The sequence below is a fragment of the Phocoena phocoena genome, chromosome 1, assembly GCF_963924675.1.
Source record: "Phocoena phocoena chromosome 1, mPhoPho1.1, whole genome shotgun sequence".
NCBI classification, from domain to species: Eukaryota; Metazoa; Chordata; class Mammalia; order Artiodactyla; family Phocoenidae; genus Phocoena; species Phocoena phocoena.
In genome coordinates, this window is record NC_089219.1 from 161,218,684 (window position 1) to 161,245,914 (window position 27,231).

At 45.6% G+C, this 27,231-nt stretch overlaps 1 protein-coding gene and 1 pseudogene across 1 annotated transcript in view; both read left to right on the top strand.

Annotated features, from left to right (window-relative positions):
• Positions 1 to 27,231, top strand: part of KIF26B (kinesin family member 26B) — a 482,574-nt gene that overhangs the window by 211,652 nt on the left and 243,691 nt on the right. Inside the window, exon 4 of the mRNA XM_065879753.1 lies at positions 12,926 to 13,092. Coding sequence (XP_065735825.1) covers positions 12,926 to 13,092 — 167 coding nt within the window. The remainder of the gene's footprint in view (positions 1 to 12,925; positions 13,093 to 27,231) is intronic.
• Positions 21,893 to 27,083, top strand: LOC136132717 (phosphatidylethanolamine-binding protein 1 pseudogene; annotated as a pseudogene).

The following is a 27,231-nucleotide window of genomic DNA, read 5'->3' on the forward strand; positions in this document are numbered from 1 at the left end:
GCAACCAGACTGATTTGTTAATACAGTTTAGAGTCTTTTAACTCAGGATTGGATGAATAGCTTTTCAAGTGTGTATGAAAGACGAGAATCCCAAAAGATCAGCTCTATTTTAAATAGCAGACTCCAGGGACTCAAGGATTGTAACAGAAGGGCAGATATGGAAGAGATGAACTCCCAGGTCCAACTCTGTGTGAGAATAAAGCACGGCACTGGCTGTCATCCCTGAGGTGTCGGGGTCTGCCAATCTGGCTGGCTCTGGGTTGCTAGCTGGGGGAATCTAGTTAGATAGGCTCACAATAAGTTAGTTGGTATTGACTTTGCTGGGCCTGACCCATATTATAAAGTTCTAACAAGTGGAAAGTATAGCTGAGCTTTGGGAAAAGCCATAGCATGTACAATAGAAGAGAAAACCAACATCTTAAATGAACAGAGGAGAAATTTAAGCAGAACCACCAAGTGAAGAAATTAGGACACTGGATGGAATGTTGCAGCCGAAACAGAAAAAAAGTAGATATTTATTTAGTAAGGACACATGAGATTGTACAACTTTGGCTTCAACTCACACAGAAGGTCTTTGTCTCTTGGCTAATTAATGATGTTCAAAGAGAAGAGGTGCTGAGAAAATGACACGGACTTGAAGAAATCAGACAACAGCAAAGTTAGTAGCAGAATTTCATTTTACGACTCATGAGGCCCAGGATTTTTAAATATCCCAGAATTTGAGAATTCAGAGTTAAGGATGTGAGGGGCACCCAAACATTATTAAACTTCTACGCATTCTCAATGTTATTTTTACTAGTGAAATACACAATGAAAGCATGCATATGTAAAGAAATGTATTTTAGTACTCATCCAGATCCCCTGGGTGAACTGATTTAGAAAACCATCAAATGCATTTTGTCATAGGTCTGGGGACGGGATTGGGATCTGTCCTGACTGGGATTCATGATCCAGAGTTTCCCAGGAAGCAACCCTGCTGAGCTGTTCTCTGAAGTCTGGACATGTAGGAACATACAGTCAAGTGGAAATTACCAGCCATATGGAGTGAGTGATCCTGAACTCGGAAGGGACGAGACAGAGGAACAGTTCCAGACGTCCTCACAGGATTATTTTAGGTCAGCCCACAAATGTTTGCCTACTCCCGTGCAGCTTTTCAATGAGAGACTCCGAAGCATCGGTTTAGAAGCTTAAGCCGTTGTTATTTGAGGAGAAGGACAACTGAGAGTGTTTTTATTTGATATTCCTTATGGCAGATCCCTGATTTTGGAAACAAGGTTGTAGAGAGGTTAACTGACTTCACAAAGGTCCCACAGCCAGCTGACCCTTTGAGAGAATCAGCCCCTTGTTCACCGTTGATGGTTTGGTACAGTACTGGGGGATGCCTTCTGTGCTGTTGTTGACATTGACATATTTGTATGTTTTTGCATAATGGCCACACAAATGTTAAATTAGGGACATGCTTTAAGGTGAAAGAGGAAGATTTCTAAACGTCCCTGCTTTATATTTGATGATGACTTTAGGCACCACAGAGCACGTTCAGTGCATTATCTCATTTCACCCAAGACACAGATTCATGAGTTCCCCTCACTGGGGAAATTAGGGCTAAGAGAGGGGAAATAACTTCCCTCACGTTGTCATCAACCAAGCCAGACCCAGAACTGGATCCTTTCATTCAGTGCAATGCTTACCAAGGGCCTGATGCGTGGCATACCCTTTCCTAGGCACTGGGATTACACTGGCAATTCCATTTGGTTCAGCCTGTCTCCAGTCTGGGCATCTCTCCTTTGTGACTGTGGTGTGAGCAGAATGAATCCTATAATCTAGAGCCAGCCTCAATGCTGTCAGCTTCCATGAAGGACTCCAAACAAGGACGAGCCCCTTCCCTGGTGCTGGGAGCCCTGCAGACCTGGCTCTCATGACTCCTGGGTCAGGGCTCCAGCAGCTGCCAACCTCGCCCCTTCTTTGTGCGGACTCTCTGTCTACCACCCCAGCATCCTGAGGGCTGTGTGCGTTCACGTGTGTCTGTGTGCGTGCATGCACGTGTGTGTGTGTGTATGTGTGTGTACACATGCCTTTGTTTGTTAAGTTCCCAACATTGTCCCCTCAGTTTTGCCCAGAAGGCAAGGTTGCTTTTGCGTTTAGTGAACTGGCTGTTCTGCAGACCTTGGTGGGTCCCTTACAGCAGAGTATCGTCTCAGGTCCCTCTTGACTTTTTCTCACAAGAGCTCAAGGAAACTATGAGGAAGTAAGGTGCCTACAAGGAATGCACATTTAAAATTCCAGGCCATGAGGCGCTGCCGGTTTTCTTGAAAGTTTTCCAAGCGTTAGCCAAGACAGGTAAAGAACAGTGGCGTGCTCTAGGAAGGGACTGCTTCCTAAAGCTGCCTGGCCATGTACAGACGAGCACAGCAGGTCAGGCATGGATGGAAAGGCCATGATCTGTATTAGAATTAAGTCCTACATCAGTTCTGTAATCTAATGTTCAGTTTCTTAATCTTACTGTGTTTTCTCTTGGAAGCATAACTAATAAACCATGCCATCTGTAAACGTTACGTGAGCAAGTATTGAGATATTCAGAAATTCTAAGCCCTTTTTTTTTCAGAAATTAGAACTGTGTTTTGCTTTTTATTGGAAAAGGGTAAGAGAATGGCTCAATTTTGCGACATGGGTCTTTAAACTTCTTCCTTCACACATCTTATCCTCAGGCACCTCAGGTTCTACGTGTAGCTGAAGGTCTTGTCTGATACCGGGAAGAGCTAGGACAGGCAGTGGGACTTCAGCCTCTAAGCTTGCTTCTGTCTCTCCTGGAAACCATGTTCCTAGGATCGCTTGCCTAATAGTTCAGAGAATTCCAGCTCCCTTGCTGTGGCCATCACATGCTCACACTCAAGCTGGCTGAAAGGCACTGGTCTCGTCTCCTTTTTAAAAATCTTTTCCTATAATTTCTTTTTGTTTTTCTCTTTCTTCCCCTTTCTCCTGTTTCCCTCTTTTTTTCTTTGTCTCTGTCCCTTGGCCTCTTTTTTTTTTTTTTTTTTTTTTTTTTGGCGGTACGTGGGCCTCTCACCGCCGTGGCCTCTCCCGCCTGCGGAGCACAGGCTCTGGACTTGCAGGCCCAGTGGCCATGGCTCACGGGCCCAGCCGCTCCGCGGCATGTGGGATCTTCCCGGACCGGGGCACAAACCCGCATCCCCTGCATCGGCAGGCGGACTCCCAACCACTGTGCCACCACGGAAGCCCTCTTTGTTTCTTGTTTGCCTTTTCTTTTCCCCACTCCAGTCATTTATCTCACCAATATATTGAATGAAGTGTACCCTGAGATACCTTATTTTTTTTTTAATAAAGCTTTGTCTAACCGGTTCATAATTTTTAAAGTCAGGTGAAAATAACCTTTATCCCTCAAAACCAAACAAAACTCAAGCAATGCTAACGCAACTAAATTAAGTTTATTTTTATTTGTAGGTATTTGTAATTAATGTATTAATTGATGTATTTATTAGATGTATTGCATATCCAGACACTGTGCTATGTTGGTAATACTGAAGTACGCAAGACCCAGTCCCTCTCCTCACAGGGCTTGCTATCTAGTTGGGCAGAGAGAACAGCGACAGGCAGTTACAAAACAAAACAAATGCTCTGATACAAGGGCAGCTGTGCGGACCATAGGGAGGGGTGGCCCTGATCATCCAGGGTGGGAAGAGTGCTCAGGGCATTCCTGGGGCACTGGCTCTTGGAAGTGTTTGGGGTGGGGTGCAATGGTAACCTTCCCCCAGTGAAAGAGCAGCCCACGTGATTCAGGACATGAAAAAATCCTTTAGTTCTTCCAGGTTTTCGGAGCTGACCTTGGGACTCAACCCTGATGCCAGGGTTGGGTTGATGACGGTTGCTCTACTCAGTCTGAATTTGCTTAGTTGCAAATGGAAAGTGAGATCGGTTACATGAAGATTCAGACCATTTGATTTTGCTTTCATTTGATCCTAAAAATCACAAAACATTGGGTGGAGCAAGCCTGTGTGCATATTGAGAAATGATTCAAATGATCCTTTTCTCTGCTCTTCATCAACTCTTGGGCTGTTAACACATTTTCTGAATGGGGCAGCCACAGTTGAAGAGCTGTACATTCTCTGGATGATGTGATCAGTGCAAGATAAACTCAAGGGTGGAAAGAAAGGAAACCTGGCGGCAATACCTCCTCCAGGCAGACAGAGTTAAAGCTATTATTTGGTGACAGTTGTGCCTCGTTCCTAGGGTTGCTGTCAGGATTAAATATGGCAGCATATATACAAAGTTCTTAGAACAGACCCTGACTCAAAAACGATAATGAGTACGATGATGCTCTATGAGATGCCTGAAGTCACTTCTCAACATTCTCTCAGGCTGAAACTAACCTCATCATGGCAGCTAGACACCTGGTATCATTGTATGTCTTTGAATGTGTCACTAAGCCACCCCACAAAACATACTTGAGCACTACGTATTAAAAGTATTGTCAGTCAACCTATTTACATGTATCTATAGGTAGAAATACTACAAGCTTGATGGTAAGACTTTATTATTTGTTTTAAGATATTCTTTAAAAGAATATTTGACCTCTGCCTTGACCTGCACATCTCAGAACTAATATAGATCAGTGGAACAGGATAGAAAAGCCAGAGACAAACCCACGCACCTATAGTCAATTAATCTATGACAAAGGAGGCAAAAATATACAATGAAGCAAAGACAATCTCTTCAATAAGTGGTGCTGGGAAAACTAGACAGCTACGTGTAAAAGAATGAAATTAGAACACTCCCTAACACCATACACAAAAATAAACTCGAAATGGATTAAAGAACTAAATGTAAGGCCAGACACTATCAAACTCTTAGAGGAAAACGTAGGCACAACACTCTTTGACATAAATCGCAGCAAGATCTTTTTTGATCCACCTCCTAGAGAAATGGAAATAAAAACAAAAATAAACAAATGGGACATAATGAAACTTAAAAGCTTTTGCACAGCAAAGGAAACCATAAACAAGGCGAAAAGACAGCCCTCAGAATGGGAGAAAATATTTGCAAACGAAGCAACTGACAAAAGATTAATCTCCAAAATATACAAACAGCTCATGCAGCTCAATATCAAAAAAAACAAACAACCCCATCCAAAACTCGGTGGAAGGCCTAAATAGACATTTCTCCAAAGAAGACATACAGATGGCCAACAAACACATGAAAAGATGCCCAACGTCGCTAATTATTAGAGAAATGCAAGTCAAAACTACAGTGAGTAGTTCTGACCTCGCACCAGTCAGAATGGCCATCATCAAAAAATCTACAAACAATAAATGCTGGAGAGGGTGTGGAGAAAAGGGAACCCTCCTGCATTGTTGGTGAGATTGTAAATTGTTACAGCCACTGTGGAGAACAGTATGGAGGTTCCTTAAAAAACTAAAACTAGAACTACCATATGACCCAGCAATCCCACTACTGGGCATATACCCTGAGAAAAACATAATTCAAAAAGACACATGCACCCCAATGTTTACTGCAGCCCTATTTACAATAGCCAGGACATGGAAGCAACCTAAATGTCCATCGACAGATGAATGGATAAAAAGATGTGCTACATATATACAATGGAATATTACTCAGCCATAAAAAGGAATGAAATTGGGTCATTTGTAGAGATGTGGATGGACCTAGAGACTGTCATACAGAGTAAAGTAAGTCAGAAAGAGAAAAACAAATATCGTATATTAACGCACATATGTGGAATCTGAAAAAATTGGTACAGACGATCTTATTTACAAAGCAGAAATAGAGACACAGACGTAGAGAACAAACGTATGGATACCAAGGGGGAAAAGGGGTGGTGGGATGAATTGGAAGATTGGGATTGACATATATACACGATTGATACTATGTATAAAATAGATAACTAACGAGAACCTACTGTATAGCACAGGGGCCTCTACTCAATGCTCTGTGGTGACCTAAATGGGAAGAAGGAAATCCAAAAAAGAGGGGATATATATATATATACGTAGAGCTGATTCACTTTGCTGTCCAGTAGAAACTAACACAATATTGTAAAACAACTATACTCCAATAAAAATTAAAAGCAAAAAAGAGATCTAAGGGAAGAATCCGAAACAGAAATGCAGCTGGCCCTTTGTCGTACCCTGCACCTCAGTCCTTTCTAAAGCATTTGGGTGGCCCTGCCCCTTTACCTTTTAGCAACACAAAGAATAAAAGAAGACAGTCATGTGCACTGAGGGGCCAGATTTAAGCCCTGATAAGGGGTATCATGAAACACAGCAGCCTCCTCTGTTTGCTGACTCATCATACAGGGCGGAACCCTGATGAAGGTGAGGCTGTAAATCCAGGGTGAGGAAAAGGCAGCTCTCCTCGGCCCCGGGAGCACCGGTGTGTGGAATTCTCTGTGGCAAGAGGTCACTGAGTCAAAGCTGTGGATGGATAATTTTATGGCCGCTAATAAAATTTATAGCCAAAGCAAGTTAAGATAATAAGGGTAATCAAACACCCAGCCGTGGGACGTAAGAATCCCATCATGGCCCCTTGGTGCTGGCTGTGGGGAGGGGGTAGCTGGACAGCACAGGAGGACTATATCTGTGTGACTCAAGGTAGCTGCAGGGTCTCAAAGGTGATCTGTGCCCCATGTGAGTCACAAGGACTAGGCCAGGCCAGGGACCAGGTTCAAGTTAGGTGGCATTGCTTGTTCTCCAGGGACAGCATGCCAAGGGCTGGAGGGTTAACCGGAGCATTTAAATGCCTAAAAGTCACAGTGGCATGGGAGAGGATCCGAACCAACCCAGTTCCAGAACACTAGTTATGGAAAAAATGTTAACTGACTGTTTGGGTGGGACATGGCAGGAATGAGGGAAGCTGAGGAAGGACGGCGTTTGACTTGGTACAGAAATCAAATGAGGTTTAATCCAAGAGCCCAGTTCCGGTGGAGGCTTTCTCCAGCCCCTCCCAGCTTTCCTGGTCTCCCCGCCTTCCCCTTGCTCCCTCGTTGACGGCTCTGGCTCACCCCATCTCCTGCAGGCTTCGGGCATAGGCTGGTGGGGTCGTGTCCCTGAGACCCCCCCTGCAAACTCACTGTCATAGTCCCTGGAGGACTCGGCCCCCTTCTCTGACTCGGCCTCGACACCCAGAGTCCTCATGACTCCCTCTAAAATGACAGAGCAGGTGCAGGCCACCTGGGACAAGCTGAAGGGGATCAACTCTGGTGTTGTGGCGTTTCTGTTTTGTTCCCTTTTTTTTTATTGTGGTAAAATATATATAACCTAAAAATTTCCCCTTTGATGTTTCTGAACAGAGAATCTTTTGTCCCTTAGGTGAGTTTCACATAGAGGTCAAATCTCACCACCTCTGCTTTGTTCCAGGACAGTGGCCTGTGCACCAGAACAATTTCTAAACCTTGAGCTACTTATTCAAGCAATTCTAGAAATATTTAGAGCACCTGTTATGTGCCAGGTATTGCATTAGGAGCTCTGAACTTTCAGATACAACCAGATAATTGAGTTTGACCCTGGAGTTATTATCATGATTATGGGGCTGTATTTTAAAATAAGAGGAGTACTGTCCTTACAGCTTTGGTTTCTGTCCAAGTGCTTTTTCTTAGTCCTTTCAGTGAGCAGATCTTGGGCTGTCCCTTTATTTATTTACTTATTTAAATTTTTTGTGGTACGCGGGCCTCTCACTGCAGTGTCCTCTCCCGTTGCGGAGCACAGGCTCCGGATGCGCAGGCTCAGCGGCCATGGCTCACAGGCCCAGCCGCTCCGCAGCATGTGGGATCCTCCCGGACCGGGGCACGAACCCACGTCCCCTGCATCGGCAGGCAGACTCTCAACCACTGCGCCACCAGGGAAGCCCTGGGCTGTCCCTTTAGTCAGCAGTCCCCTGGTGCTCTTTATTCTAAGTTGTTTTTTTTTTAATTGTGGTAAAACGTATGATATAAAATTTACCATTTTAACCATTTTTAATTTACCATTAGTTCTGTAGCATTAAGTATATTCATGTGGGGTGCAATCATCACCGCCATCCATCTCCAGAACTTTCCCATCTTCCCAAACTGAAACTAGGTACCCGTTAAACAGTAACTCCCCGTGTCTTCCTCCCTAGGCCTCTGGCAACCACCATTCTACCTTCTGTCTCTATGAATGTAACTACTCCAGGTGCCTCATATAAATGGAATCATACAATCTTTGTCCTTCTGGTTTTTTGTTTGTTTTGTTCTGTTTTTGTTAGAATATCTTTAGATGAGATTAGTGGAAAACACATTTTATTGTTCTAGCTTTCAGTAGCTTTTCTTCAGGCAAAAAGAGCCAGCAGTAGTTAACTTGCTGCAATGTCTGCTGAGAATTCTAAGCAAACACTGTTGCCATGTGAGCTCTGGCCCTTTTACAAATCCCGCTTAGGAAAGGTGCTTACTACCACTGCGCACGGCACGGGAGCCACCTTTGCAACGCATCACTTCAGTTCTGGGTAGGTCTGGTTTCCAGGTGGAGAACAGACAGGCAGGGTGAGATGAAAGTTGAAATGCGATCAAGTTTGCCCAATCGCTCAGGGGCAGAAAGCACCTACACGAAAAGAGTGCAGTGGAACCCCTTAGGGAGGGCTGAGGCCAGCACAGACACTGCAGAAGAGGAGATCGTTCTGGCTTCAGAGACGTCGCAGTGCTTCCCTCCTGAGTGGGGCATACCTCTTGTTTCTTTGCCTGCCAGGATCGAATGAACATATCTCATAAAATGAAGCATTTTGGTCCCCAGAAGGAGGGGTACAGAGGTAAGAGACACGCGCCCATGGCTGTTCCAAGAATCCTCTGTGCTGCTCCGTCCCTGGGTCACAAAGGGCAGCTGCTCCCCAGGGGGATCCTTCAGGGGAGGGGGGGAGGGGCCAGATGCTGTTAGAGCCAGCCCTAGAAGTGACTCAAGTGGGGATTGACACATATTCCTGCAGTGCAAGCGAAGACTCATATACAGAAAAGGATGGAAAATTTTCTCTCTCCCCTACTCTCTGATAGGAGCAAAACCCAAATAAGTTAGTGGGGGCCTATCTCACTGCAGTGTGATTATTAGAGGAAGATGCTGTTCTGTGTACCGCCACCAGCTTTCTGTTACCCTGTGACTGAAATGCAGGGCCTGCATGATCAGCTGTAACCGTTTATCTTTGGTTTGCGGATGCATTTGTTGATCTTGTCCTTTGCAGATTTGCTTACCTCGTTTAGGCTTTTTGAAATTGTATTCTGCTGTCCTCGTTCCCTAAGAGTGCAACCACTGACAGCATAGACAATACCAAGGGTTGACGTTAGTTGTGTCCAGTCTTTTTCAGGATAACCGTGAGTTAGGCTGTGCTCACACACATCAAAAATATTTACTGAGCACCACTGTTTGCAAAACATATAAAAATATTAAGTAACAGTGTAAGTAGTAATGACAATAAAGGAGATATCCCAAAACAGTGAGATACCAATTGCCTAACAGAAAATGCTTTATATGTTATTTTCTGGGATTTGGGGTCATAATGCCATTAAATATAAAGACTGAGTGGGATGCATCTGCTGTCCTTAGAAGTCTCTGCACAGGAAATGGATACTGTTGGTGTTCCCTGCTGCCGCGGCAGAGTCCAAGGGAGGTGGCTTTCTGGGTCAATAATGCCATTTAAGATGAGCCCCCAAGTTGTCACACTCTGGAAGCTCTCAGAGTCCTTCCCATCAGTGGAGAAGTTAAAGGTCAATGGCTTATAGATTGCGATTTGCCGTGTGAAAGCAACCTTGGTTGATAACAGCCAAACATCTTTTGTCTTGATTCTGTGGTCGAGATCATAACTGAATTTAAGATTCGAGATCTCTTTGTGAACAAGTATATGGCTCCTTATATTGAGGTATCAGCGCAAAAATGTAAATGTGGTTGAAAGACATGAATCTTGCCTAGGATGACAACGTAGTGAGCGGCTTTATCTGTGAGGTCTGTGAGAAGCAGCTCCCTGTGCACACGAACGGCAGCGGGGACTCCCATGCGCACTGAAGACCCCACATTGACAAGCACACACGTGTGCAAACACACAGGCGCCCCCCCGCTCCCTGTGCCTTTACTGCCATCCCGTGTTTCAGTGACCACTACCTCGGGATGTGATGTGGTGTTTTGAAAGTCACAGATACTACTTGTTGCTTTAGTGAAACCATCCGGTGTAACAGAGATGGAGAGGAAACAGCAGGTTTTAATCAGAACTAAAGCAAATGAAATCCTGTGGTGAAAATCTAGTCCCCCTAAAGTTAGTGATTGGGACCCCCTGGCAAGTTTTCAGCTGCTCCTCCTAGACTATGACATACACACATAATCAAGATAACGAATCCTTTCCCCCAGAACTTTACGCTTTTCAGATGTGTTAGACGAAGAGATCGAGGTGTTTGAATTTTCCCACAAAGAGTCTCGTAGCTTTCACAGTATCGTGAGAGAAAAAGTTAAGTCAGAAGAGTCTGAAAGGCAGAGGTGAACCATAGTCCTCTACAAAGAAGGCGCTTGACCGCAGACTGTGCAGGGAAGCTAAGGTTTCCGGGAACTCCTGCTGCTTGGGCGTTTTCTCTTACAGTGGATTGCGGGGAGGGGGCCCCTAGAGCCGCCTTGAGGGGACAGTTAAAGCGGGAATGAGGGTTGGACTGGGGGAGGGGAGGGCAGAGCGAAAATGTCACAGAATCCAACAAATCCGGGTTCAGCCTTGGCCCCTGCTCCCTAGCTGTTTTCCCCTGGGGAAGCAGCCCCAGGTTTCTGCCCCTCGGTCTCTTAGAATCCAGCTTCTGCAGGACTGCAGTGAGGGCCCTGGGGGGAACCGACCACGACAGCACACCCCTTAGCCCCATCTCACACACATCTTAGCACATCTCACATGCTGCCCACCTGGCCTGGGAACCAAGGGTAGGGGCCACTGCGTGACTGGAAAGGGGCTTGGGGTTCTCGGGGAGCTCATCCCCATGCCCTGTGGAGAAGCCAAGTCTTCGGGCAGATTCTTACAGAACAGAGCCTTCATTATAGCTAGCAGCAAAAAAGCAGACCCCTCTTAGAGAGACTTGCTTTTGAAGTGTGGGGAGGCCGCCCGCTGGTAGGAAAGGCCACTGCCCTGAAATAAGATTCGGAACCAGGGGAAGAGTGAATGCTGCTGCGTAGGTGGTCTGCTTCCAAGGAGGGGGTCGCCTAGGGAATACAGGGTTGGGGTAGGTGTTAGTTTTGTCACAAGGATGATCAAGGAGGGTCGGCCCCACGTCGCTCCTGAGACCCCATTCTGGTGTGGAGAGCTGTGGGATGGAGGGAATTCACGGTGAGGTTTGTTTTGGGACACTGTCCAGGATGGCATCCTGTACCACCGGTGCTTCATAAATGCCATTTATGGTGGTGACAACAGTGTGTGTGCCCACGGCCAGGTCCCCGGTTGTTTCAGCCGTCCCCTCCAGCATGCCTCACTCCTCCGGGAGAGTGGTAGCTGGTTGAGGGGAGCCCACACCCCACGGGCTGCAGAGGAAGCCCAAAGAGAGGTGACACAGGCCCTCTGTCTGGGAAGCAGCCCCTGCCAGTGCAGGGAACGTCCTCCAGGCCACTGGCTGCTTTTGCCGTTTCCTCTCCCGTTTCTCTGATGTGGGTTGAGTTTCCTTACAATGCATTGAATGAATGAGAATAAGAAAGTGTGTATTGGCAGAATTACAGCTGGATAATGCCAAGGCTTTCCAAGTCAGGGCGTGAATTTAAGCAGAGCAAAGTTTCAAGTCCGTGGGGCTCAAGAGTGATTGCTATTCTTCCAATAATGAAAAGTACAAATGTTTGATGTTCAAAGGTTAACAAACGGGACTCTTTCACTGGCCTTCTGGGCTGCTCAGCACAGAGTGGAAACTGTTCTGATCTTTGCCTTATCGCACTTGTATTTTCTAGGCAATTAGAAACATTGTCCACTCAGCATTTAAGAGTTTTGAACCGGCTGGAGCCCTTTTTTTTTTTCCCCCAAACTAAAGTTTCCTTTTTTTAAAAAAAAACTGACAGTTTTTCCCTTTTGCAAGTAGACTGAAGTTTTAAAGTAACAGGCTTTCAAAATAGCACACTTAGGACGTGCCTGCATAATTATGACATTTGTCATGGGATTAGCACTTTCCGAAAGTATATTTCTATACCAGTATCTTACTTTGCCCAGAAGTGTGGTTCTTCATAGTATATTATGTGCATTTAGGCAAAATAGGCCCAGCCCCCATTCACTAGAATTTGGGCTATAAAGGTAATTATTGCCAATAAAATGGAAGCCATTTATCTTAATGAACCAGTAGGAAAATTAAGTCTGTTGAAATGGTCTAAACCTTCCAAGAAAAAAAAAAAAAAAAACCATTGGTAATTCACGGTGGGCTGTATCTATTTTTATGAGCTTCTCTAAGTCATCTCTTTGCTGACTGCCTACAGCAAACAACAACGATGCACAAGTAGTGTTTTGTTTAATTTCTTATGTTCGTTAGCAGGTTCACTTCTCCCTTGAAAAAATGATGTCTTTGCCCCTCTCGTCTACTGGAGAGCCTTCAGGGCCTTCCTAGTAAGAAAGACCTACTGGTCTGGTCTTGGGCTACACATAGCGTGGTTAATGGCTTCTGCTTTCCCCTCCAAATGGAGGGGGGACACAGAAGTAATTGAAACTTACAGTGTCGGGGCATAATTGTATTCCGTTATATTTAATGCAAACGAGGAGGTATTCTAGCTAACATGCAGGAAAATGGCCTTAGAGGAGGCCATGTCGCGTGTCACTGAATGCACGTGGGGATGTGTTCCCTCCCAGCCTCACCGCCCCCTGCCCCGTGCTCTGGCCCCGACCCCAAAACAGAGGCGCTACCGGTGGTAGTCAGGAAATGCCGTGAGCCACAGGTAATGAGCTCGATCTCCGTGTTCCTTGCCAGATCTCCCAGCTGATGACAGAGCCTGGCCGGGAGGGCCTGACAGAGGCGGCGCTGAATCGCTACAATGCAGACAAGCCTTCGGCCTGCAGCGTCCCGGCCTCGCAAGCCTCCTGCGTGGCCAGCGAGACCTCCGCGGGCACCTCGGTGGCCGCGTCCTTCTTCGCCAGGTAAGAGAGGTGTCCAGACCCTCGGTTCTTTCAGGTGAGCCCACCCGGTTGGCCTCTCACGTGGACCAGTTTAGCTAAAACACTGGGCAGAGTTTGGGGCTGTTCTTTGACTTCACCCTTTAAGACAGGGTTTCTCAACCTCAGCCCGTTGACATCTGGGGCCAGATAACTGTCTGTTTAGGGGGACTGTCCTGTGAGTATAGGATGTTTAGCAGCATCCTTGGCCTCTACTCGCCAGATTCCTGTGGCACCTTCCCCGGTTGTGACAACCCAAAATGTCTCCAGATGTTGCCAAACATCGCCTGGCTTGAGAACCTCTGTTCTGGGAATACATGGCTCTAAAGATGGTCTCCACAGGAGGAGGAATTTTGTGGGTGCAGCCCCATGGCTGGTGTTTCCAGATATCTCTTCTCACTACAGAAAACGAACTGCTTAAAATTTAGCTATTAAATAGATGGCAATTTTCTTCCTCCTTGACAGACTAGCTGGATAGTTGTCAACTATCCAGCTAATTTCAGAAACTTAAAAAAAAAAACCCTGAGAAACAAAAAAGAAAGGTATTTCAACAATGTTTTCTGCCTAATTTTAGCAACACGGCAGAGACAGGGCAGGAGACATAGGACAGCTGAGCAGGAAGGCGCTTCAGGGATTGTCTAATTTGATCTCCTTATTTTATGAATAAGGAAACTGAGGACCAGGAAAGTTAAACTGTGAGGTAGTTTATAGCAAAGCCAGAAATAGATTCCTCTGGGTTTTCCTCTGTGACTCATTCTTTACTTGATACTTGGAACTTAACCTTAGAAAACTTTTTCTGTACCTAAGATTCGTGAGCTTCTGAGTAAGCAGGGTATAGACTAAACAGAGTGAGATGTGAAATCAGAAGACCCCTTGGGTTTGAGTTCCAGCTCTGCCTCAGGGTCCTCATCTATAAAATGAGGGTAATACCTGTTCCTCAGGGTTGCCCTGAAGATTAACATAAGATGATTATAAACTATAAAGGATGTGCTGTACAAATGGTAATTCACTATGGACTTAACGAGCGTGTCAGTAAGAGGGAACGTTGTTTGGCTTTTCCTGTTATCCTTAGCAATGGTAACATCCAAAGCACAAATCTGAGGAAGGGGCTCTGATTAGGAAAGGAACAAGTTAGAGGAGGAACAGAGGCTGACATCCTGGATTAAGACACAATAAAGGCAGCACACGGGGCTTGTCGGAAGACTGGCTTTGAGGTTCTGGTTGTACCTTGGTGCCATGTTTATCGTCCTGCGAACAACTGGGCCAACTTGAATGTATGGGAAGTAACAGGAAATATGTATGTAGTGGCCACCTGACGACAGAGGCCACCGTGTTAGCTCTGTGTGTTCGTGAGTTTCTGTGTTGTCTGGGACCACTGAGAAAGCTTACTGGGAGGTCATGTCCATGCCACTCAAGGAGAGAATAAACAGATGGAACAGAATATGAGGGAATGCCACAAGCACAGAAGATCCCGGGACATAGGTAGGCTATTAGAGCATGTCTACAGGAGGGTGACTAAAGTGGTGAGGAACTAGGAGGCCAAGTCCTGGCAGGCTTAGTCTGGAGAAGAGAGCCCTCAGCTGTCTCTTGGGCCATCATGTAAAAGAGGGATTTGGATGGTTGTATAGAAAACCCAAGTATGTGGGCAAAGGCTGAATAAAACCTCATGAGGAAAGAGAGAGATCTCCCAGCTCGGAACGAAGGAGAACTTGCTCACAATTCAAACTGCCCCAAGAGACGGTGAGGTCCCCATCACCGAGGGAGATCAAGCTTGCATTGGGTGACTACCTGGCTTCATGGCCGGAGAGAACATTCAGTGCTCAGATGAGGGTTGATCTCCTGAAATAGTGAAATGTCCAGAGATTTTTACAGACTGACTGACTCATAAAAAAAACCCAGAAAAAGGAGTTGAAGCAGGAAGAAATAAGAGGTGCTGTGATCCCTGATGGACAGTGTTTTGGGAGAATAGTGTTCCCTGCTGGGGGGAAACCAACAGTGTCATCCGAGTCAGGGAGAGGATGTCGAGATGGGATAGACCAGGAAGGCCTGAGTGCTGGACAAATGGTGTATGGAGGCCAGCTTTCACGTGGGTCAGAGGAGGATTTACAAACAAGCGAACAAACACCAGGGAAAAGAATGGTGAATGACTGGCAAAGACAGTCTTCCTGAGCGTTTTGCTTGTACACCAAGGGGTAGAATGGAAACACCAAGGTGCACCCACCTGAATGGGCCAGGGATGTAGGTTGGACGAGGCCCTGCGGATGATATTAGCGATAAACAAAGAACCCCTGAATTCAGAATTGCAAGGGCTTGTGGTATGAGCTTTCAAAGAGCTAGAAAGGATTCAGAGGGCTACCTAAATCTTTGTCATTGCTTTGTGGTGAATGCTGACAGCACCTGGAGCTTAGTGGGTTAAGGCATTAAAAGTACATGGTTTGGGGCTTCCCTGGTGGCGCAGTGGTTGAGAGTCTGCCTGCCGATGCAGGGGGCACGGGTTCATGCCCCGGTCCGGGAAGATCCCACATGGCACGGAGTGGCTGGGCCCGTGAGCCATGGCCGCTGAGCCTGCGCGTCCAGAGCCTGTGCTCCACAACGGGAGAGGCCACAACAGTGAGAGGACCGCGTACCGCAAAAAAAAAAACCAAAAAGAAAAAAACTACATGGTTTGTGTTTAGAGCATTTACAGTGTAGAGTGAGGGGTGAAGTACCATGAGAAAAAGAATAATCTTTAAATACACACACACACACACATATATATATATATATATATATGGACAAAGGGAGGGGGAAGTGTAAGCTGGGACGAAGTAAGAGAGTGGCATGGACATATATACACTCCCAAACGTAAAATAGATAGCTAGTGGGAAGCAGCCGCATAGCACAGGGAGATCAGCTCGGTGCTTTGTGACCACCTAGAGGGGTGGGGTAGGGAGGGTGGGAGGGAGATGCGAGAGGGAGGAGATATGGAGATACATGTATACGTATAGCTGATTCACTTTGCTGTACAGCAGAAACTAACACTACATTGTAAAGCAATTATACTCCCATAAAGGACAACCTCCCTGTCAAGGACGGGGACTGAGAGCAAAGTCGGGTGACCTGCTCAAGGTCCGCACTGTCAAGAGAGAACCAGGGTCGTCCCTCACCTCTGTGGGTCCCCAAAGACCCCCCTGAGAAGTCTAAAGCAGCCCCGTTACATTGTCAGACAGTAAACTGAGGTCGCGTCAGAGGAGCTTTCTGTTTCAGCTCAAGCAAAGCTGTGTGAGGTGATGGTAGGCGTGGCTTTTAAGAAGGGTGGAATCTGGATCTGTTGCTGGGGCCGAAATTGGAAACACATTAGCGGTTATGGTTTTCGTGGAAGGATAGGGGAGTCGTTCCACATAGGAACTTAGGGGCAGGGTCAGCCCCTCAGATCTGTGTTCACCACTTTTGAACTCGTGCTGCTTGACTGCGTGGTTGAAACTCATCAGTGAGTCTGCAGGGCTCTGGACTCTACATAGCTCCAAGTGAGGACAGGCTGGCCAGCCCTCAAGAGCTGTGCTGGGCGTCATTTCATTGCAGATAGGAGCAGCGCCATTTGCCAAATTTGTGGCCAACGTGGCTGACATCTACTGAACACTCAGTGTGTATCACTCACTGCACTAAGCTCTTCATATGCAGAATCTCCCTTAATCCTGAGAGTAACCCTGGGACGTAGATCCTGCCATTTCCCCTGTTTGATGGATAGAGAAAGAGGTGTCCTGAGTCAAGTCACCGGCCCAAGGCTACACAGCTGGGAAGTGGCAGGGTGGGGAGTCCATCCTCATTTCCTCTCACCTGTGAGCCTTGTTGCTGTTCTCTGTGCTACGCAGGCTTTTTCCATCATAATCGCTGATAAAACCCACGAAGTAAGTGGGCCCTGCAATCAGTTCGAGAAGACAAGCAGAACAGCGACAAAACCCTGATTTGTTGAGGGCTGCAGGTGTCCACTTTGCTCTGTGATACAGGCCTTTCTTTTAAAGGGTTTACTTTTCAGAGCTATGGGTAGAGGTCTGGGTGGATCTTGTTGCATTTCAGATTCAACAGCTATAAAATAAAAATTCCATTTCTGAATAAGCAGTGATACTTTGGACCAGGGCTACCCCCAGTGTGGTTTGTGGACAGCACGCACTTACTGGTCTGTGATAAGTGTGGAAATTCAGAGGAAGCATTTAGAAACTTCTGTAGCAAGTTGACAGAGTAAGTTTATGCCTATTGAATCTAAAAATAAAAAAGTAGGTCTTATAGTTTGAATGTAATTAGAAATAAAAGCAAAAAAGTGATTCCTTCACCACAGATAATTTGAGAAGTGCTGCTTTAGAAAATGTTGAAGCCCAAATTGCTTTTCTTCTACATATCTTTCGCCAGAATTTCTTTATTTAATTAATTAATTTATTTGGCTGTGCCGGGTCTTAGTTGGGGCATGTGGGTTCTAGTTCCCTGACCAGGGATCGAACCCAGGCCCCCTGCATCGGGAGCGTGGAGTCTTAACCACTGGACCACCAGCGAAGTCCCTCCCTCTTTATTTCTTTAAATATCAGCATTTTGGTGGACTGCCTTTGCTTCAGAATTTCAGTACTCTGCTTTTGGGAAAACACTTTTTTGTTCCGCTTTGGAAAAAAGTAGTAATAGTGAAATAGTAACAGTAATACAAAAAATATTAATAGTAATCTTAACCAAAAAAAGAGATTGGCATAACTGATCATCAAGTTGGTTATTTATCATGCTTTGAACTTTTCAAATGAGGGAATCTCCTTTGTGTGATTCCCATGTTAATATTAAGTGTTGAAGTCAGGTGTCATTAGATTTCCCATTTGTTGACTATTCACTTTGAATAAAGATTTACTTTTAAAAAAACTGTCATGATCTTGTTTTTTCAGTTTTATTGAGATATAACTGACATATATTACTGTATAAGTTTAAGGCATACAGCATAATGATCTGATTTACATGTATTGTGAAATGATTACCACAATAGGTTTACCCAGCATCCATGATCTCATACAGAAACAGATACCAAAAAAAAAAAAAAAAAAGAAAAGAAAAAAAATTTTTTTCCCTTGTGCTGAGAACTCTTCGGATCTACGCTCTTAACAGCTTTCAAACATACCATACAGCAGTGTTAACTTGAGAACTGGATGAAGGTGGTCCAAAGGTGCAAACTTCCAGTTGTAAGATAAATAAGTACCAAGGATATAATGTACAATATGATGACTATAGTTGAGATTGACTTAATTATGTACTTTGTGCTTTAAAGTATGAAGTGCGTGAAACCCTATGAAAATTCTTGGGTGAATCCTCAGCTTTGTAGGTTGAGGTGGTGGAATCCTCATTTGAATTTGAAGAGCTGTGAACAAATCCTGGATTACGCATAGAATTGCCTGGAGCTCTGGTAAATAAAGTGAATCTTTCAGATGGTCTCCTATCTTCGCATTGATGGTCTTTCCCAAATAACCTTACTGATAATCGTATTGTTGTTGTCTTAATCCATTGGAGAAAATGAGCTTCTGGAGGATTTTAATCTACTTTCAGAGCAAATATGGGAAAAATAGTGAAGATTGCCAGGGATCACATGAGCTTTGCAAAGGCAAGTTCAAGTTTGGCAGAACTGGTGCTGCCATCTCTGTGGAGTTGGTGAACACGTGGGTTTTCAGTTCTGTCTTCAGACTCCACTTCTTATTGTAATGTTATTTCTTTACAGCTTTTACATTTAGTTCACAACCTTTGTAAGACCATAACTTTTTACCAAATTCAAATGAAATTTTCAAGTAAAATTATATAAAGGTCATTTTTCATTATTATTTTTTCATTTCTCTATTTTCTTAATGTAAATAAATGCCTTTAAATCTGTTTTCATGGCTTTTGATTACTTCGGATTACTCAACGCCTTCAAATCCTTACTGTCTGTCCATTTGCTCATCATTGGATCCATCACATTAGTTAGAGCTTCTCCCTCTCTTTTTCCTCTGTTCTTTTTTTTTTTTCCAGTAACAGGGTTATTTTTAATTTACTGACTCTCTCCTTGAAGATTCTGACCTTTACACAAGTTTCCGTTGTTGATTAAAAATACATAGCTCCCGGGTTTGGAATTTTCTGCGTAAATTTTGACGTTCACCTCAATATTGGGTTGCCCTGAGATTGATTTTGTGCGGTCCACTTGCTTTGTTTTCTCTCTCGCTTGGCAAGCTGTCCCTCATTTCCTTCTGCTAACTTTTTGCCTTTTGCCTAAACTCATTTTTTTCTTAGGGATGTTGTTATATTTCTGACTATCTCCACCTCTTGAGCAGTTTCTTCCGTCTTTGTTATTAGACCGTTGCTTGTATCACCTGACGGCCATCTCCAAGCCCCTGTTATGCTGTTGACTCTTATGACTGATTTAACCGGCATGCCTCTGAGGCCAGAGGTTGCTGTGACATTAAACCAAGACCAGCTCGGGTCCAGAATCAGGGGCTAAGCCGAGCTGAGAGGGCCGACTCCCGGCTCCGAGGCCCTGCCCTCAGACGGGTCCCTCCGTTCATCAGCCCTCTTGTGGGACCTGCTCCTGAGTGCTCTGTGCTCACGTGCTGCTGTACACACAGCTCCCACTGCCACAGAGAAGGTCCTCCTTAAAAGCCATTTCCGCACTCTCACTGACAGCCAACTCAAATAGTGCCTTTCGCCGGTCACAGCAGATGCTTTTCGTATATAATCTTGCACAGCGAAGGCTTTCTTTAGTCCCTGGGCATGCTGACACATAACAGTAGTAGTTGGTTATTTGAGAGGAGCCTATTAAGTCAAAGAAGGATGGAGTGTGAAACTGTTCACGGTTCTTTTGTTCTTCCATCAGGTACAGTTCCCTTAGGGATGCTCACATCTTCCCATTATAAATACACCAGCAATTATTACCAGAGAAGAACTGTCCTAAACACACCACAGTTGGTCTCAGGTGATCTAGGGGGAGAACGTGGAGCTGGGTGCACAGATCCAACTCTTAATTTGCTGATTCTCTGTGGAGAGATGGGGCAGACTTTCCGCCTCCAGTTTTACAGATTGGAAGTTAATTTCCGGCGCCATGTGTGTTACAATAGAATGATATCTCTACAAAACAAAACAAAAACGCTAGGAGCTTTGAGGAGCTCATACTGTGGAATTTCTCTTATATGATTATTGTACTTTTCCTGTTTAGTTTGCATCCGAGTCTGCACCTTTTTCTCCTTACTCCTTCTAGGGTCTCATTCTGACTTAGGGTCTATCCCTTTCCCTTTTTCTCCCATTACTGTCCACCTTCCCCACACCACCTCCCTGTCCGCCTCTTCCATGGCTCCCATGGAAGTGGGGCTGCCGTTGAACCTTGTAGGGAACACCTGTGGTCAGGGCCGACACGCATAATTGTGCCATTTGGCCAAAACTTTACTGGTTGAGCTGAGACGCCTCCCACTGGGCTCCATCTATCCAAAGGGACGTCTTTTTCTCAGCTGCCCAAAGGCACTGTCTGGGCTCGTGTCTCCCCCGGGGGCAGCGATCTTTGAAGGCCTGAAGTGGAAACCAAATCCCTACCCTCTGAATTTCTGTTTACTTATTCCTGGCAAGTCATAGCTTTACTTTTCTTAGAAAAGACTCCATGGACTTCTCAGAAAAGAAGGGACTGTTGCTCATGTATATTGATGCAGTGAATGTGTAGGAATCGTAACTATATGAATATAGTTTCGCTTGAACACACATCAGTTGCAATATGAAAGGAAAATACTCAAAAGGAGCCAACTGTATATTTCGTGCTGTCAGATTTCAGGGGCCGCAGGAAATAGTTTCAGGTGTTTTCTGCGTGAAGAAGTAAACCCTTGATTGTTTATGAAAGACAGAGAAAGCACTGAGGAAAGAGTGGCCATAATTCAATGTCTACACTATGATCCTTTGTGTTCAAAAAAAAAATCCTAAAACACTTGAAATATATGACCCTAACAGCCAGTACCCTACCCCGGCAACCCCAAAACCCCTGTTTTGGGGTGTGCAGACCATAATAGAAATGGTACTCATGGCTTGGCCCACGCCATTCTGAATTGGTGATCTCTGCTAAAGAAAATGGTCAGTGTTTGCTCCCCCATTCCCATCTCCCGCTGCAGGGAATGTGTAAGATAGCGCGTTTTCCAACTTAAGTCCTTCGTTTGACGGATGGCCAGTTGGGGTGCTGGCAATCAGCTCACAACATCTGGGACTCATTTGTACAGCTTTGCCTCAGTTGAAAATCTAGTTCTTGGCTTGGTGTGGATGTTTGAAGGCAAAGCAATTCCACTGAGCCCGAAGGATCCCGGTGATTCTTGTCAAATATTCTCAGGGTTAGGCATTCTGGTTCTTACTGAACAATGTTAATGTCCTTTTTACTGATGCAGGGGTGAGGGGAGGGGAAGAAGAGTACTGGATAAAGCAAAGAGAAAGATGGAGTGGCTTGTGGTTGCATCCACAGCCTGCCAGTGACATTCTGACTTTAGGCAGGTAACTTAAACCTCGCGAAGCCTCAGTTTCTCCTGTTAAACAGAGATCATCGTATCTACTTCATAGGACTATAGTGAGGATTAAATGAAAATGTGATAGTGCTTTGTAAACATCATCTAAATCCTAGAGATGACCTTAAGATGGCATTTGCTGTGAAAAGGATGGAATTCTACCCTCAGTGGGAAATCCAATGAATTCTCAACATTCCCTTTAGAGTGGGTGACTTGTGTTGTGCGTACCTTTACGGTGTGTTTACATGCCACTTTGTAATCCGGCCTAATGACTACCTAGGACCTCCATGGCAATTGTAAAGACCAGGCATCACGCCTCGGAGAGCAAAACTGCCATCATGGGGGGCCGAAGATCACAGCTGCCTCTTGAAGCCTTACCTGGAAAGAACCAGGTGTCACTGGTGATTGAAAACATCAGTGACCAGCGGAGAGAGAAACTCCGCCCTCTCCTGTGGAGCTCCAGTTAGCTGACTACACACTTGTAAATCTTTTGAAGGGTTTCTTTTTGTAGTTTTATAGCCCTAGAAAAACTCTCAAACAGTAAGAAAGAAAACAAAAGGAAGAAAAGGAGGAGCCATTAAGAATTCTATGACCATATAGTTTGGTGGTGACTGCAGTGTGGGAGCTGGAAGTCTGCCATGACACTGACAGTGAAAATGAATCAAAACAGTAAATAAAATAGAAGTAAAAGAGGGAAATATTCGCTCTCTTTGTTAGTACCTTCATCATTTGAATTGGGGGCTGAAGAGGGAAGATATGGTGGCATGGAGTCGATTCAAAAAGAACACTAGGGCTTCCCTGGTGGCACAGTGGTTGAGAGTCTGCCTGCCGATGCAGGGGACACGGGTTCGTGCCCCAGTCCGGGAGGATCCCACATGCCGCTGAGCGGCTGGGCCCGTGAGCCATGGCTGCTGAGCCTGTGTGTCCGGATTCTGTGCTCTGCAATGGGAGAGGCCACAACAGTGAGAGTCCCGCGTACCGCCAAAAAAAAACCCCCCAAAAGAACAATGGAATGACCTGTGTCCTGAATGAGAAGATGGATGGAGAAAGGATACAATTTTATCTACTATATATTTGATAAAATGTTTCCGTGAGTGCACTTCTTCCCCTGCCCTGTTGCAATACCTCTGTAACTTGTTCCTTTCTTCAGTACTTACTCATTTAAAATTAATAGCCTACATTTATTGAGGGTTTCCTATGTGCACACACTACTCTGAGTTCTTTACACGAGTTTAAACTTCAGAAGCCCCCATGAGCTGGCCCTCTTAGCGTCCCGTTGTTTAGATGTGGAAACCGAAGCGCAGATTGGTGAGGTAACTCGATCATGGTCACACCGCTAGAAGGAGACGAGTAGGTGCTTGAGCCCGGCCACCTGATTCCAGAGCTCGCGAGCCAGAATGTAAGCTCCGTAAGGGGAGAGATGTTTGTCTCTTTATTCTTGGCTGAACCCCTAGTGCCTAAAAGAGTACCTAGGAAATGTTTGTTGAATGGATGAACCAATGCTCTCAGCTACTGAGGCAGGACATAGGTGGGCTCCAGGTTAGGCATTTACAATCAGCCTCCTGTTTGCACTTGGAACTAGAAATAACAACGGGAACGGGGTAAATACCCAAGCTTTGTCTCTTGAGGACACTTTAAGATAACAGTCCTGGCAGGAACAGAGAGGGACTAAGCCTTGTTTGAATAAAGGATCAGGAGGTCATATATTCCCCAACCGTGGGGCAAGGGAGACACTGCACATGTGCAGGAAGCCTCCTTGGGGGTCAAAAAGGAGGGGGCACCTCCCCAGAATAGGTGATGCCAAGGCCGTCCCCTCGGCCTCTGGCCTGGAATCCATCTTGGAAAAACGCTGCACATGCATGTTGGAGAGGCTCCTAAGGCAGATCAGGTGTGGAAAAAGAAACCAGGTAATTGGCCACAGGTAAACAAAGACCCGGAAGAACTGCCCTATATGGATGCCTCCTCGTTAGGGAGGACGTCCACACCCTTGCTCTCCGGGTGTGCATCTCTGCCTTGCTTCTGTCTTAAGTAAACAAACTGTTTCTCTGTGTGCTCTCCCACTTGTGCCGTGTCTCTGATAATAAGCTTTTGTACCCGTTTTTACAGTTTTTGCCTCCTTGAGAAATGCATTTTTCAGTGGGGGCAAGGGCCCATTTTGCTTCTAGCCTCTACCCACTGGTGGACCAGCGGCTAGGATGCCTCATTTTCAGCCAGGCTACCCAAGTCCAATTCCTGGGCAGGGAATTAAGATCTCACATCAAGTCACTGCTCTCAATGCTGCCTCTCCGAGATCACTACTATGCTCTCCTGCCTCCAAACTCAAAACGGGTTGTGATGGGTGGGCATTCATGAAGTCTCAACACAAGGACGATCAGTGAGACCACAGTAGAGAAGGAATGCAGAGCACACCACTGAAGACATACGGGAGAAACATTTTGACCAACTACTCTATTCCTCTAATTTTGTTAGTTACTAAAATATTGCTTCCTGTCTCACGCCGAGTAAAAGTTAAAGGTTTTCCAGTGGCTTGCCAGGGTCTCTCTACAATCTGCCCTACATGCTCCTCTATCACTCTCTCTCTTGTTTGCTCTGACCCAGGCACACTGACCTCCTTGCTTTTCCTCAGAAGGTGCCAAGACCATTCCTTCCTCACAGACTTTGCTCTTTCTGTTTCCTCGGCTCTTTCTCCAGGTATCTGCTTGGCTCGACCCTTCCTTCCTTCAGATCTTTGCTCAAATGCCACTTAATGGCAAGGCCTTCCCTGACCTCCCTACTTAATATTACAGCTATTCTGGCTCTGCATCCCTCTTCCCACCTAATACCTGTTGTTTTGTGAATGTCTGTTGAATGAATGAATCTCAGACTCAAAGGGAGATGGGCAGCTAAGCGTCCAGGTTGTCTTCCACTGAATTTCTTTTGAGAAGCTTACATTTTTTCCCCACTAAATTCAAACTACCTGCTTAGGAATTAAATTATTCTTTTAAATCTAGGATGTTTGGGGGAGATAACATCGTCACAAAGCATGGAAAAAGGCGTTGTTGGGAAATTGAGATTCATATTAAAATATAAGTACCTGGTTGTCTTTTCAAGAGGAGGATGTGTAGAGACGGGACAAGAGGTGCTGCCTGGGACAGGAAGCCGAAGAAAGAGTTAAAGCACAGGAAAGACTTATGAGTTGTAGGTCTAGCACAATGAAGCAGGGCTCTCCATCTTTTCTCCTGTCTCATTGAAAAGCTGTCTTTTCTTCCCTTGAATGAACCTCTTTGCTTTCTGTCCTGTGCTTTGATTTATTATTTTAATTCTATAGCTGTCTTAGTGAAGTATGTAAAGCATTTGGGGATAAAATCATGTGGAAGACATTACAGAAACTAAAGAGGTATTATCTTATGTGGTATTGGGTAGAGGCTCGGTGTGCTGAGGAATCCTATCCTAGATGAAAACACAAATCGTGTCTGTGGCATTGTGTATTGACTAAGAAGCTGACTCCTCATTGAGGGTATAGGAAGGCGGAATTTAGGGAGTGCTGTTATAATAATTTGGTGGGAAATAGGTAGAACTGAAGCATAAAGAGATCTCACTGAAGTGTCTGCTTTTCATAAGTGAGAGATGTCCCTGAAGGTGGGATTTTTATTTTCTTGCCTCTGAAGTGGACATAATGACTTTTTCTTTTCCTTCTGTCTGATTACTAAGATGTAGATTTCAAGAGAACAGGAACTGTGTCTAATCCCCTTATTGCATCTAGCACTGCCTGGTACAGAGTAGGAGCTCAGTACATGAATGTTGAAAGAATGAATCAACCATGCTTGAAAACTTAGGTCTGTCCTGCTTCTCATAAGAATGAACTACTTAAAAGAAACTGTGGGATTACGTAGCCCCAGAGTTATCATCATTCCAAGTACTAGTATTAATGATAAAAATAATTCTGATAGATAAAAAATAAATGGAATATTTTCCATGATTGATTTCCACACAGTTACATTCAGCAGGACACTGTTTCTAATAATCATCTTTGTATTTAGCTGGTGCAAGAGTGATTTTAGCATCACACTGTAATGAGATGCCTTTCCTGGCATTTGGTGTGCTTGCTGTTCATGAAGTACCCTGGAATTCGGGAAATATCATTTCACGAGCCTAGATCATAATAGACTGTGTCATTTTCTTGGCATCCTCAAAACCGAAGCCTTAAGAGTCCATAGTTTGTCCTTTTAAACTCTAGCAAAGGAAAGCAAGGGCCTTGGCAGTGACAAAGAAAGAGAAATTCTCTCGGAGTCTGTAAAGTGATCAGCACAGGCAAGCCACTTGAAATAAAAGAATGAGAAAATATAAACCATCACTCAAAACTTATTTCCAGTCTTTTAGGTGCTTCAAAAAATAATCGTGATTCCTTTTTCTGAAATAAATCTTCATCTATTATTGTACCTGTCTAAAGTGGCAAGGTGGCACTTGGGGGGAAAGCAGAATACCCCTGAACAGAATTTTAGGGGGACTTTCTAGTGATTAAAAACAAAGCTAAACAGTCTTACATCACTATATATGCTCTCACCACCCACAAGGGTTTAAAAATCAAAATAAGACCTTGTTTCCACCCTTGAGGAGTTCCAAGCATCAGGTTAAAACAGAGGGGTGAACTTCCCTGGTGGCGCAGTGGTTGGGAATCCGCCTGCCAGTGCGGGGGACACAGGTTCGAGCCCTGGTCCGGGAAGATCCCACGTGCCGCAGAGCAACTAAGCCCGTGCGCCACAATTACCGAAGCCCGCGCGCCTAGAGCCCGCACACCGCAACGAAGAGTAACCCCCGCGCGCATGTGCTCCCCGGCCGTGGGGGCTGAGTTGCCTCGGTACAGCTTGCAGACCGCTGGGAGTCTGGGCTGCTACCCTGCGTGAGTCCTCCCGTGGCTTTCCCCGCTGTCCGCCCCTCTCGGCTTCGCGATGCAAGTGGTCCGGGCCTTTGAGCCTGCAGGAAGTAGACGAGAGGCCACAGCACGCGCTGCAGGTCAAATACGGCAGGGCGGAGCTTGACGAGCTGGGCAAAGTGCTGACACCCACCCAGGTGAAGAACCGGCCCACCAGCATTGCATGGGATGGGCTTGATCCAGGTAAATTGTATACCTTGGTCTTGGCAGACCCGGATGCTCCCAGCAGGAAGGACCCCAAATACAGGGAATGGCGCTATTTCCTGGTGGTCAGCATGAAGGGCAACAACCTCAGCAGTGGCACGGTCCTCTCCGATTATATGGGCTCTGGGTCTCCCAAGGGCACAGGCCTTCACCGCTACGCCTGGCTGGTTTACGAGCAGGACAGCCCATTGAAGTGTGATGAGCCCATTCTCAGCAACCGATCTACAGCGGAGCGTGGCGAATTCAAGGGGGCGAATTTCCGCAAAAAGTACCAGCTCGGGGCTCCGGTGGCCGGCGCGTGTTACCAGGCCGAATGGGATGACTATCTGCCCAAACTGTATGAGCAGCTGTCTGGGAAGTAGAGGAAAGCCAGGAGATGGACACGGTCCCAGAGTTCCCAAGCAGTGTTTCAGTTTAGTGATGCGTGTAGATTTCTCCCCTTCCCCCTGCCTGAGCCCTGAGCGGTCAGATTTAGGTTTAGGGTGACTTTTCCTTCTGTCTGTCCTCTTT